At 48.2% G+C, this 14,279-nt stretch overlaps 1 protein-coding gene across 2 annotated transcripts; it reads right to left on the reverse strand.

Annotated features, from left to right (window-relative positions):
* Window positions 1–7,358: 7,358 nt before the first annotated feature.
* LOC136482641 (uncharacterized) lies at window positions 7,359–10,124 on the reverse strand. 2 transcript variants are annotated; one of them, XM_066479852.1, is made up of 3 exons: window positions 9,942–10,124; window positions 7,936–9,462; window positions 7,359–7,839 (listed from the first exon to the last, which is right to left on the reverse strand). In XM_066479852.1, the coding sequence occupies exons 2-3, from the start codon at window positions 8,347–8,349 to the stop codon at window positions 7,525–7,527; spliced, it is 729 nt and encodes a 242-aa protein (XP_066335949.1). In that variant the 5' UTR covers window positions 8,350–9,462; window positions 9,942–10,124; the 3' UTR covers window positions 7,359–7,524. The 2 variants fall into 2 exon arrangements, with proteins under 2 accessions (XP_066335949.1, XP_066335950.1); XM_066479853.1 differs by having other exon boundaries at window positions 7,936–9,469.
* Window positions 10,125–14,279: the final 4,155 nt, after the last annotated feature.

The following is a 14,279-nucleotide window of genomic DNA, read 5'->3' on the forward strand; positions in this document are numbered from 1 at the left end:
CACACCCGCTAACAAACACCCCCTAGACAGTTCTGCCCGAACCGTCCGAGGGCTCAGGGGCTACACCCGCAGGTGCGCTCACGCGCACCCGCTGATGAAACGAAAACCTCCCTCGCTGGAAACACGGAAAACCCCCTAGACAGTTCTGCCCGAACCGCCTAGGGGCTCAGGGGCTACACCCACAGGTGCGCTCGTGTGCACCCGCCATCGAGGCAAAAATCCACCAGATGATTCTGCCCGAATCGCCTAGGGGCTCACGGGCTCCTGTTGGGTTCATAAACCCAGGGTCCCTCATGGACCAGCTTCCCCGCAAAGGCTCAGCCCAAGCAGACTACGCACAACTCATGGGCCGGGCCAAGAGTCTAAACAACAGGCCAGAAGGGCGGTCCAGTCACCGACCGGAAGGTCTGGCCGAGGAGGAACAACGCCCGCTTGTCAACTCTGGCCCACCTCTCCGACCCGCGTGCTCACTTTGGTCTCTAGCCGCCTCCAGACGGTCTCTCTAACTAGAAGGCCTAGCAAAGCACTACCTCCGACTCCAACCCCACATCTCCAACCGGGGTATGCAAAGACCCTACCCACTACTCTTCTCCTACTGGCGCAACCAGAGCCGACTGGGACCAACTGATCGGGGACGCCTGCTCGGAAAGGACCAGGGAACGAATGGAGAAAGCAAGGCAAGGCGCTCAAGTCAAACCACGATACTAGGGACCGTACCCTATACACCTGCAGAACAGTACTCTACAACCGCCCTGACACAAACAGTGTTGTAGGCATCGACATTTTCCTCTACAGTATTGTGGGCGCCAATTAAACTCCCATACGGTAAGGCCCCCTACATGCCCCTAGGCATCGACAGTGTTGTGGGCACCGGGATTTACCGTACCGAGCGAACATGGTGAAACTCCTCACATGCCTCTGGGCATCAATAGTATTTGCAGGTACCGACATCTGCCATACCCGAACATAGACGATGAAACCTCCCACATGCATCTGACATTCAACAGTGTTGTGGGCGTCTACCATCATCCTGTATCCACCGACATGGGCAACAAGACTTAGAAGCATACATACTCTCTCCCTCTCACTTGTAAGGCCATCCCCTTCATCTATAAAAGGGGATGCGTTCTCTCCCAAGAGACTCAGTTGATCCAGGATGATCAAAGTCATTCCATTCTCACTAGATCGATCAAGGTCCCTAGTACACGACCATGGAACTGCCAGGTTCGAACCTCAAGCACACGCTTGAACACTTAGCTCATAACGGAGCTCCTGTCGCTCTCGGCCCTTCCGACCAGACCTCTTGTACCCCCATCTTTCTCCTTCTCGTTTGTAACCCCACTGCAAACTTTGAGCACCTGGGCTTAGGAATAAAGTCACCAACCGACTCGAACTGAACGTAGGGCACGTTGCCAGAACTAGTATAAACCCTGTGTCATTGAGTGCTAGGCCACCTCCGATCACAATGTATGGCAAAACTACAAATATTTACTTGTTGGTCACTTTCTGCACCGACACATATAGAAGTAATTCGACCCCTGGGAACGTAGGGCACGTTGCCAGAACTAGTATAAACCCTGTGTCATTGAGTGCTAGGCCACCTCCGATCACAATGTATGGCAAAACTACAAATATTTACTTGTTGGTCACTTTCTGCACTGACACATATAGAAGTAATTCGACCCCTGGGGTTGGTGTGATTAGTGTGTTTGGCGTTGACAAGTAGCTTTTCATTTCTTTAAATGCATGCTATTGTGAAGGTCCCCATGTGAAGTCCCTTTTTGTTCCTTTGAGTGCTTGAAATATTGGCAGGCTTTGCTCTGCTGATTTTGAAATAAACTTGTTTAAGGCGGCAAGCCTTCCTGTTAATTTTTGGACATCCTTTATATTTTTAGGAACTTCCATGTTTAGGATTACCTGGACTTTATCTGGGTTTGGATTTATTCCTTTTGCTAATACAATGCAACCTAGAGTTTTGCCCTTTTGGACTTCGAAGGTGCACTTTTTAGGATTCAACTTTAAATTTGCTTTCCTCGGGTTTGTAAATGTTTTTTGGAGATTTTCGATGTGGTTTCCTCTTTTCTTGCTTTTGACAACTATGTCATCAACATAGGTGAGTAGATTTTTTTGCCAATTTGCTTGTGTAGCACTGTTGAAGTCATTCTAACAAATGTTGTGCTAGCATTGCGAAGCCCCTCTGCCATTCTTACAAAATAGTAGGTCCCGAGTGGGGTGATAAAACTTGTGAATTCTTCATCTTCTTTTCTCATCCAAATTTGATGATAGCTAGAAAAACAATCCAAGAAACTTAGCATTTCACTTCCGGCTGCTTGATCGACTAACGTGTCAATTCTTGGTAGTGGAAAATTATCTTTTGGGCATGCTTTTTCGAGATCTGCGAAATCAATGTACATTCGCTATTTTCCATTCTTCTTTTTGACCATGACAATGTTTGCTAGCCAAGTTGTGAATTGAACTTCTCTTATAACTTTTGCATCGAGCAATCTTTGAACTTTAGCTTTGGCAGCCTGAACTCTGTCTTTGGCTAATTTTCTCAACTTTTGCTTTCTTCGTCTGACTTTTGGATCGATGTCTAGTTTGTGTTCAATTATATCTCTGTTGACTCCTCCTAGATCATTGGATGACCAAGTGAATATATCTTTGTTGCTTCGAAGAAATTACACAAGTTTGTCCTCTTCTTCTTGAGAAAGTCCAGTACCAATGATGACTTGTTTGTCTAGGACTAATGGATCAAGAGGTATTTTTTTGTTTCTTCACAAGCTTGAGCTTTGATTTGAGGTTTCGCATTTTCTGTTTCTTCCTTTTCTTCTTCAACAATTGTGTGAACATTCTTTTGTCCTAGAGTGCATTCTTTTTCAATGTTTATTGCCTCAGTTTGGTCTCTGTGTACTGTTATTACTCCATTTATTGCTGGCATCTTCATACATAAGTATGAGTAACTTATGACTGCCTCGAATGCATTTAAAGTTTGGTCTCTGTGTACTGTTATTGCTCCATTTATTGCTGGCATCTTCATACATAAGTATGAGTAACTTATGACTGCCTCAAATGCATTTAAAGTTCCTCTTCTGAAGAGTGCGTTGTATGGATAGTATATGTCAACCACATCAAATGCTATTTGCTCTGTTCTTGCGTTGCTTACTGCTCCAAAAGAAATTGGCAAAATTATTCTTCCAATTGAGTGGATCTTTTTTCTACCGAAGCCATAAAGTGGATGTTCTGCTCTTCCTAACATTTTGCGATCAATTTTCATGGCGTCAATTGTTGATGTGAATATAATGTCAGCGGAGCTGCCTCCATCAACAAATATTTTTGAGACTGCCCATCCATCAAGGTTTCTTCGATTACCATAGCATCCATATGTGGGTAATCTTTGAGTTGAAGGGCTTCTTCTGAAAATGTGATTGGTAAATGAGACCATCTTGTCTTCTTGTATGGGCCTTCCATTGAAATTGAATTTACTCTTCGGAAGTAGTTTCTTCTTTGACTGTTATTTTCATGGTCCATGCTATTTCCACTCATGATTGTCAATATTCTTCCTCTACTTAGGATGATTGCATTATTGTTCACCGCTGAGACTGATGGAGAGTTGTTCTCTTGCTTGGCCTGGCTATTTTGTGGGTTGTTGTTTGCAACTGAAGCTTTGGGTTCTGCTGATTGAACATTATATTGCTGAGATTGATTTTGTCTCCATTGATTTTGCATGGGATGATACATTGCTAGTGGTTCATAACTGTATGCAGGGGGTGGCCCTGGAAGTAATGCTTGGGCATGCCCATAATGCATTGGATAATAAGTTTGATGAGAACTTTGCTGTTCTTGCATCACATGGTAGATAACTTTTGATTGGCTTGATGCCCTATTTTCTTTTTGGGCTTCTTCGATGCTTTTCTTAACTTTGGGACACATTTTAGATGTATGTTCAGCCCCTTAGCCATGAATAATGTAGTACATATCTTCAGGTTTTAAAGGTGCTCTGCCTCTTCCTCTTCCTCCTCTTCCTCTTGCGCTTAGGCCTCCTCTTTCAAATGTTCTTTCATTGAATTGACTTCGCTAGTTATATTGGTTTTGGTGAGCATAATCGCTTTCAGCTGTTGAATTGTTATCATTCTCAATCTGATTGACTTGATTGTGTGGTGTAAATGGTCTTCGCTCATAGTTGTTTGGTTTTGGAGGATGGAAGTTTTTATTGCTTTGCTTGATTTGAGCTCTGAAGTTGTTTTCTTCTTCAATTCTTTTTTTGTAATCATCATCTAAATTGCAATATTTTTGAATGACTTCGTAAAGCTCAACAACTATGCTTGGTTTTTCTCGAGCAAGATGAGAAGCACATTGGCCTACTTCGTCTGGGATATTTGGAATTTGTACCTTGATTTGAATGAATCTTTTGAAGTACTGGCTCAGGGGCTCTTTGATTTGCTGCTTCCAATTGAAGAGATCTATGTCTGTGAGACCAGCTGGTTGAAATCCTTGAAAGTCAACAAGCAAGTTTGCTTTAAGTTGATCCCATGAATGTATGGATTTTGCTTTCAGTGAAGAGGATCATTGTTGTGCTGGTCCTTTAACTGCCATGACAAGAAGCTTTTGTTGCTGAGTCTGGTTCATCTAAATGTATAACTTCATGGCTTGCATTTTGGAGTTCTTCATTTAGTTCTTTTAGGGAGGCTTTGGCTTCTTCTATTCTTTGTTTGAGAGACTTTTCTCTTGCTCTTGCGCGACATTCTTCAAGTTCTTTTTGTTTTCTCAGCACTTGTTCTTCTAATTCTTTGAGTCTTTGTTCTTCAGCTTCACTTGCTTTTGAAGGACTTGGGTCTAGAGGTGTATCTTTTTCGAGACTTTAGCCTTCGACTATTGGTTGGCCATCTTTGGTTACCCCAGTGGTAACTTTCATGTTAGGTCTGCCCATTAGCTTCGCTTGGTCATGAGAGTTTTCGAGCACACACAAACGGTGGGCGCCAGATGTTGGGTAAAAAATTACTCAAGCATCAAAAGTTTGAACATAAGACAAAGTTGTATACATTTCATGATCGTACTGTACATGTCAGAGGGGGTATTTATAGGGCCCCAATCTTCGTATCTTACATAAAATGACTATTTTACCCCTAACTCAAATATTTACAACCCTTTTCAACTATAAGGGCGAAGTGGTCATTTTACACTATGTTAGTCTTCATTCTTCTATTTGACCATCATTCTTCTGGGGAATTCTGCCTTTTTGTCTTAGTCGATTTCTACTCTGCTTTTGTTTTCATCAATCAGCGAAGCCAAACTTTTGCCCGCGAAGTCAAACTTCTATCTTTGCTTTGGTCTTGACTTCTTTATCTTGGTTTCTCCTTTTTCTTGGCGAAGTCAAATTTTTTCATGTGAAGTTGAAATGTTGTCTTCGCTTCCCTTTTTCTCGCGAAGTTAAACTTTCCATCTTTGCTTTCCTTTTTTCTGCAAACAGATTTTGTTATGGGATCTTAAGAATTTTAGCTCCAAAGTTTGGGGTTGAGTTTTGTGATGAAGTTAAATTCCCAACAGGTGTCATATTCATCATTTTTAGAATTATTAAAATTTCTCTCGAAATGCTATAACTGCCTGTTCAAGTAAGCTGTTTTTTTCTTGTCGATCCAAATGTTTAAAATGAAGCATGGCCCCCTTTTTTATCACTACGATGGACCAAAACTCCATCACCTAAGCTATTTTTCCTTGTGGATCCAAATCTACCCTAGTAACAAAGCACCATTGTTACATTGTTAAATCTACACATAAAACCTCCCCCGCTGAGATGGTGCTCCATCCACTTACTCCAAAAATGTATCTAGAAAAACAACAACATTGAAATGAATTGTCCAAATGTCTTCTTAGTACTCTCTCTCCTTACTCAAGTCTAACAGATCATCTGTATCATCCTCCTCGGCCCCTACCACCAACCACGCGTAAGGAACCTCAGTCCAACATGCGCGCAATGCCTCAACTCCCGCCTAGCTTCATGTCACCTCTTCTATCGCACGCGATCCTCTCCCCCACGCGGCGCGGCTCCTCCTCTCCCCATGCCGCTTGGTCGCCAGGGAGCCGGCCGCGATGCCGCGCCTGGCGTCGCCTGCCATACCCTTCGATCTGCGCTGCCCCTCTATCCCCTCCGTCCCCATCCATGCGCGACGAGGAGGCGTGTGAGGAGCACGATGGCGACAGCGAGGGCAAAAGCGTGGAAGGCAAGGAGCCAGCCCAGGTGGAGGTGGCCTTGCGACACGCTCCCACCCCTCATTTTCCTATCCTAATCTCCGTTTCCTGTTAACCAAACGCCACCTCACAAGAATCGATTACGGATGGGTCATACGGGAAAAGATGGTGTAGAGATGGGTGGTCCAGGGAAGGGGCTTACCGATCGAGCGCCCGCTCCATAGCCATAGCCTACAGCCTGCCAAGGGAGGAGAGGTTCCAATCCAACCCGAAGCACGGCGTGGAAACCTTCTTCTCCATCTGCATCGACGGCAAGTGGGGAAAGGAGGAGGAATGGGAATTGACGAACTGGGCACCAGTAAAATACACATGTACACAAACAGAGCATTTTTATGCCAAATCAAAAACTTAAAACCGGATGGACAGGTCCTAACCAACTAAGCTACACTCAATTTTCGTGTGCAGTGCACGTTAACAATGTAAAAATGTACACGTGTTTAGATTGGCATGTAAAAGTGTATATACGCCGTGACCGTGACAATGTGCAATTTTGTGCATGCTTTTTTTTTTCTTTCTTTCTATGAAGCCGATGCGTGCTCAACCAGGTCATCGTATGCTTCACGTGCGTTGGTATTTCCTTCCAGATAACCGACGCAGAGAACGAAACAAGAATGAACCACAGATAATTAAACGATCGGAGCTGGTGTTTAGTCTTTGAAAGTATATATATGTACCTTTGTTAAGTCCCAAAAAGGATCCAAGGAAAAAAACGAAGGAAGCACGCAATTTCCATGTCCATTTAGAAGCTTTCAGTGTTTTTTTTAATAAATTAGAAACACTTCCAACAAGGGAAAAAAATGAAAGAAAACATGCAAATGCAAGTGGACCCAGTTCATATAGTAGGGCTTTAAAAGAGATATTGAAGCAATCGTATCCTTAAGGAAGAAAGCAGAGCAAATTGCAGTGGCAAGATTAACAAAGCAAAGGCTTACATCATTTAGAAATGAGTCAAAAGTATATGCTCGCTACTTATAAAATGCATTTAAAATTGACATGAACGACGAACCATGAGTGAGATACCAAAAAGTCTAGACTAACAATAACACTAATCAAATTTGGTGAGTCTCATGTAATCCTTGAGTGTTTGGTACCAGAATTAGAGTGAGACTAAGAGTAGCGGAAGGTAGAAGAACAGAGATGGGTTCAGCCAGACGAGGAATACTGGCAGATTCAATTAGAATTCAGTGGTCTGATTAGTTCATAATTTCTTCTCCTCTCCCTCAGACCCTCGTCTATATCTCTCTTGCTGCACAGCATAAACAAGCCACTTTACATGGCTCATTCCCATTCTGGTCCCGAGATGCGCACGCTGGTCCTCCTGCGCCGAGTTCCCCGACGAGGCCCAACTCCAGTTGAATGAGGCATCGAATCTTCAGTAGCAGCAGCAGCGTCAGGAACAACATCAGTTGTACCTTTGAGATTTGGTAAGTCACGCACAAGCTCGTCAACAGATCGACAGGCATCGTCATCTTTATGTATGATTTCAAGCTCGACGTTCTCATCACGTAGGAAGTCGAGGCCACAGCAGCAACCAGAAGATGAGGTCTTGTCCAGTTTGCGCGTTCCTTCCTTGTCCTCAGAATCACCTGGGAACTGTATGTAGGCAAGGAACACGAAAGATGTGAGATGAATGATGAACTATGTTGCATTGGTTGGTTACATAAGGAGCTAGAAACCAAGCTAGTGTACCTTGCAGTGCCACAAAGTGACCTTCTCTTGATTAGGTGAACCTCGATGAAAGAACCGCAATACGTGGAAGTCATCACTGAGATCACAGTCGCCCAGCAGCAAGTTCCTCAGGTTCTGGAATTCCAGGAATTTCATCGCGCGACGGAGCCACGCCGTTGCTTGTCGGCCGCTGTATTCCCAGCCTTGTGTTGCACTGCCAGACCAATTATAGGACTGAGGTTTCCTGCCCCTATCAATGTCTAGCCTGAAGGAATCCAGCAGCGCGATGTTACAACGGAGCATGAGGTTGACGGCGAAATCCTCGAATTCATCCCACCCTTTTGCCCTTGTCCTGGTTGTTGTCCGAGCCGGAGTCGGTGCTGTCATCATCATCAGAGTAATAGCTGCTGTCGCTGCCGCCACTGCTGGAGGCATGCGCCGCCGCCTTGGTCCTGAACTCAACGATGTCGACGTTGAGGCACGGCACGGAGCGGCAGAGGTAGCTCCAGCAGTCCAGCGTGTGGATACGGTAACCGGTGGTGACCATCGAGTTTTTTTTATCTTGGAGCTGATTTGTTGCCGGCCCAGCTTGTTAAGAGCCTGCGCTCTCACAGATCATAGATCCATCGGAGCTAACGACATATGAGGCCCATGGGCTTTACTCCACCTAAAAGACTAATGTCGACGTCGAGGAATGGCACGGAGTGCCAGAGGTGCCTCCAGCGTGTGGACAGTGTTCGGTGGTGACAACCGAATTCTCGATCTTGGAGCTAGCTTGTAGCAACCCCGGCTCGTTACGATCCTACGCTCTTACAGGTCATAGGTCCACAGGAGCTAACAACATATGAGGCCCATGGGCTTTACTCAACCTAAAAGACTGATGTCGACGTTGAGCGTGTGGACAACTCGATCTTGAAGCTGGCTTGTGTGGACAGTGTTGGAACCGGTGGTGACCAACGAGTTCTCGATCTTGGAGCTGACTTGTAGCCATCCCGGAACTAACAACATATGAGGCCCATGAGCTTTACTCAACTCAAAAGACTGATGTTGACGTCGAGGCACGACACGGAGCACCAGAGGTGCCTCCAGCATGTGGACTCCCACAGGTCCTAGATAGATCCATCGGAGCTAACAACATATGAGGCATATGTGCCTTACTCAACTCAAAAGACTAGCTTAATAGGTGGTTGGACTATCCTCTACGGGCCTGTTCGACCGATCACAAAAGCCGGCTTATTCGGCTTCTTTTTTCAACCGAAACAATGTTTTTCTCTCACAACAATTCAGTCGGAACAGTATTTTTCACCCAAATTCAGCCCAACGAACGGGGCTATATGTTGTGCTTCCTAACCATCGATATCCGATGTGGGACTAACCCCAACAGTCAGCACGCACAACTGCCTTGAGGGAGGACATCATGATGTGGAGGAGGCAGTCCGGTAGAGCGCTCAGCCGGTCTGGGCCACCGGCCGAGCTTCCGCCGCCGCCGCCTCAGCTTGCACGGGTCCTTTTCCTTGATCCCTCTGCAAGCTCCATGGAGTACGTGTCCTGCAAGCTACTATATTTATAAGATGACCAAACGGCAAAAAAATCTCTAATTCCAATTATTACCAAAGGACACCTCTGAAACCTGTTCGACTACAACTTAGAACAGCTCAGAGTCCGGTTCGATTACACCTCAGAATCCGGCTCTAATTCACACAGAAATTTTATGAACAATAAGAAATGCGAAAAAGACTCAAAAATATTATTTTTTTAAAAAAAGTTTGGTTGGGGTACAGTACAGCGGAATCCCCATTTCCAATTTTTATACACAAGAACGTACGAAATCCGATCCGATTAAGAGACGGGATGTGCAGCTAAATCGCGAGGCAACGCAAGATCTGGAGATACGATCATGGCCCCATGCACTTCCGTATTAGAGATCAACAATCCTACGCAGATTCCTATTCCTTCACAGCAATCGATTACGGACGGGTAACGGGGAGCGATGGTGCAGAGATGGGTGGTCCGAGGAAGGGGCTTACCGAGCGCCCGCACCATAGCCTCCAGCCAGCCGCCGGAGGAGAGGCTCCAATCCAACCGGAAGCTCTGGAGATAGCGGGAGACGAGCTGCCGACACCCTCGTCTCCGTCGGCGTCGAACGGCGACGGCTAGTGGGCAAAAGAGGAGGAATGGGAGTCGAGCAAGATTTCTCCGAGGCCCCTGAATCCCTGATTAACAAGGCGCTTTGTTTGACCTCCTTAACTACTGTCTAAATGTTGCTAAAAAACTACCGTCTAAATTCAATTTACCTGAATGTAAACTAGAGTTTATAAAAATTGTAGAAATAGTTTTTCACTTCTCCTATATTGGCCCCGTTCGCTTGTCTTAAAAATGGCTTATTCGGCTTCTTTTTTCAGCCGGAACAGTGTTTTTCTCTCACAACAATTCAGCCGGAACAGTGTTTTTCAGCCAGTTTCAGCCAAATTTCAGACCAGCGAACGGGGCCATTTTAGGTGTCTGAATTTTAAGATGATTACAGGCAACACTCTTATACTCAGTGTTTTTAAGGCGTCCCTTAGGCGTCGCCTAAGCGACGCTTAAGCATTGGGGCGCTCCTGGCTCTCCTCAGGGGTAAGGCGGCACCTTATCGCCTTATGCGCATGCTGATGCTCCCTCGATTCCGCTGTCTCCTCGTCGATTTTGATGCTGCCCCGCTCGATTCCGCTGTCTTCTCGTTCATTCTATTGCTGACCTGCTCGATTCTGCCATCTCCCACTCGATTCTGCCATCTCCTACTCGATCTGGAGGGGGACGGTGGCGACTTTAGAGCTAACGCTGAGCAACGAGGGAGGGGAAGCAGAGCAGCGCATCTGGAGGGGGCGAGCGAAGCAGAGCAGTGCATCTAGAGAGGGGTGAGCGAAGCAGAGGGGGGAACGAGAGAGAGGAGAGCGATGGTGTTTGCGCGAATCGGGAGATTTGGGAACGAGAGAGAGGGGAGCCACCACCATGCCAGGACAGGACCCAGGAGGGGAGGGGCATGGGCTGCCTGGTGGGCTGGGCCCGTCCATTTGTTATTCCTTTTTTCATTTTTTTCCTTTTCTTTTTTCTTCATCAACTACTACTCTAAGCTGATACTTTACGTTTTGCTTAAATTCTTAAGGCGTCGCCTCGCCTCACGCTTTAGTCGCCTAAGCGTAAGGCGGTAGTCCGTCGCCACGCCTCACTTTACCACATTAAAAACACTGCTTGTACTACCAATTAATACCGGTAAATTGTCACTTTTGCGATTTGTTATTTGTCTTTGTATCATAACATATCAAATTTTTGTCCTTGTCTAACAATAGTGTCGGTGCAGAAAGTGATCAACACGTAAATATTTATAGTTTTGCCGTACGTTGTGATTGAACGTGGCCAAGCACTCAATGACACAGGGTTTATACTGGTCCAGGCAACGTGCCCTACGTCCAGTTTAAGTCGGTCGGTGACTTTATTCCTGAGCCTAGGTGCTCGAAGTTTGCAGTGGGGTTACAAACGAGAAGGAGAAAGATAGGGGGTACAAGAGGTCTGGTCGGACTCTGATCTGAGAGGCCAAAAGTGACAAGAGCTCCGCTATGTGCTAAGTGTTCGAGCGTGAGCTCTGTGTAGCTTTTGAGTGTCAAAAGCTAGCATGGGATGAATCGATGAAAGTGAACTGATCTTTTTCTGTTGGGAGAGAGCGCATCCCCTTTTATAGATGAAGGGAGCGGCCTTACAAGAGAGAGAGAGTGTGTGTACGTATGCTAAGTCTTATTGCCCATGCCGTCGGGTACAAGATGATTGTAGGCGCACATAACACTGTTTGCATTAGATGCATGTGGGAGGTTGCGTCGTCTTCTTCTGATATGGCAGACGTCGGTGCCTGCCATACTGTTGATGCCCAGAGGTATGCAAGGGTTTTACCGTGCTCGCCTGGTGGGGTAAATGTCGGCGCCCACAACACTGTTGATGCCCAGAGACATGTGGGGAGCCTTACCGTGTTTGTCTGGTATAGAAGTTGATGCCGCCCACAACACCATAGGGCAAATATCAGCGCCCACGACACTGCTTGGGTTCTGACATGCTAGGAAGGGTGCAGGGTACCCTTCTGACATCCCTATTGGTACTGTCCTACACATGTACATGTACGGTCCTCGGTATTGCGGTTTGACTTTGCGTGCCCTGCCTTACTCTCTTCGTCTGCTTCCTGGTCCTCACCGAGCGGGCGTCCCCGGTCGGTTGGTCCTAGTCAGCTTTGATCGCGCTAGTCGAAGAAGAACATTAAGCAGGGGTTTGGCGCATCCCTTGTCGGAGACGCGGGTCGGAGTCGAAAGTGGTGTTTGGCCAGGCCTTTTGGTCGGAGAGATGGGCCAGAGTCGGAAGCGGGCGCCGTTCCTCCTCGACTAGGCCTTCGGGTCAGAGATTGGATCACCCTTCTGACATGTGTTTAGGTATTTGGGCCGGCCCAGGAGTTGTGCGTTGTTCGCAATGTCGTCTGCTGGGCTGAGCTTTTGCTGGTGAAGCCGGTCCATGAGGGATCCCGGGTTTATGAACCTGACAGGAGCCCCCGAGCCTCTGGGAGATTCGGGTAGAATCGTCTGAGGGATTTTTTGTCTTGATGGCGGGTGCGCGCGAGCGCACCCGCGGGCGTAGCCCCCGAGCCCCCAAGCGATTCGGATAGAATTGTCTGGGCTTTTTTGTGTTGCCAGCGGGGGAACTTTTATTTTGTCAGCGGGTGCGCACGAGCGCACCCGCGGGTGTAGCCCCCGAGCCCCCAGGTGATTCGGGCAGAATCGCCTGGGGGGTTTTGCCAGTGGGCATGTGCGTGTGCAGTTTGGTCAAGTCAGAGTTGTTTGAACTAAGGCGTTGGTCGTAGGGATCGGGATCGAGCGAGAGGAGCTCACGGATCCTGGCGTCAGGCGCTGCCGAGGGATCGAGAGAGGTGGACTCGCAGACCCGTCGTGCGTAGTCGAGGCAGTTTAGGGATCGGGCGAGAGGAGCTCACGGATCCTGGCGTCGAGCACTGCCGAGGGATCAGGCGAGGCGGACTCACGGACCCGTCGTGTGCAACCATGGTAGTTTAGGGATCGAGTGAGAGGAGCTCGTGGATCCTGGCGTCGGGCGCTGCCGAGGGATCGGGCGAGGCAGACTCGCGAACTCGTCGTGCGCAGCCGAGCCAGTTTAGGGATCGGGTGAGAGGAGCTCATGGATCCTAGGGTCGGGCGCTACCGTGGGATCGGGCAAGGCGGACTCGCAGACCCGTCGTGTGCAGCCGAGTCAGTTTAGGGATCGGGTGAGAGGAGCTCGCGGATCCTAGCATCGGGCGCTGCCGAGGGATCAGGCGAGGCGGACTCGCAGACCCATCATGTGCAGCCGAGGCAGTTTAGGGATCGGGCGAGAGGAGCTCGCGCCGAGGGATCGGGCGAGGTGGACTCATGAACCTGTCGTGCGTAGCCGAGGCAGTTTAGGGATTGGGCGAGAGGAGCTCGCGGATCCTAGCATTGGGGGCTGCCGAGGGATCGGGCGAGGCGGACTCGCGAACACGTCGTGCGTAGCCGAGGCAGTTTAGGGATCGGGCGAGAGGAGCTTGTGGATCCTAGTATCGGGGGCTACCGAGGGATCGGGCGAGGTGGACTCACAAACCCATCGTGCGCAGCCGAGGTAGTTTAGGGATCAGGCGAGAGAAGCTCGTGGATCCTGGCGTCGGGCGCGTCGGGAGATTGGGGGAGTCGGAGTCGTGGATCCAGGCATCGGGCGCACCGGAGGATCAGGCAAGTCAGAGTCATAGACCTAGGCATAGCCTAGGTGTTTGGGTATCTTGAGCCCCTAAGCCCCATTGGGCTTGGTAGGGTTCAGTTGAGTTTTGTGCGTTACCCCGTCTGCTATTTCTCACAACCGGAGGAGCTGAGCTAACATCGCTTGCCTTGATGGCTCGAGTGACGCACTCGGTGAGCTTGCTAATGGGCATGTTCGAGTGAAGTCGGGTCTATCGTTCATGACGGGGTCGGAATAGCCCTCATGTGGCACTCCGCTGCTCCTTAACCTGCAACCCGATAGATGCCTGGGTCGTTCCGGAGACTGACCAGGGTGGCCCGCTGGCCTCCCCTCGATGGAGATTCTGTGGGTTTGGCCGAGGTTAGGATCGAGCGAGAAGGTTGAGATGACCCTGTCTGCTTCGGGGTAGACTGGGCGTGGGCTGCTCGGGGCTCATCTGCGTTTTCTCCCCTAGCTATGTTTGACGCGAGGCGGCCTCGAGCCCTTCGTGGGCCGGCCTTCGAACCCCGGTCGGTCGTTACTCATGTTGAATGAGGCAACTACCACTTCGTGACGCAATACAGAGCGTTGTGATGCATTTAACTGCACAT

The sequence above is a fragment of the Miscanthus floridulus genome, chromosome 9 (assembly GCF_019320115.1).
Source record: "Miscanthus floridulus cultivar M001 chromosome 9, ASM1932011v1, whole genome shotgun sequence".
Classification (NCBI taxonomy): Eukaryota; Viridiplantae; Streptophyta; class Magnoliopsida; order Poales; family Poaceae; genus Miscanthus; species Miscanthus floridulus.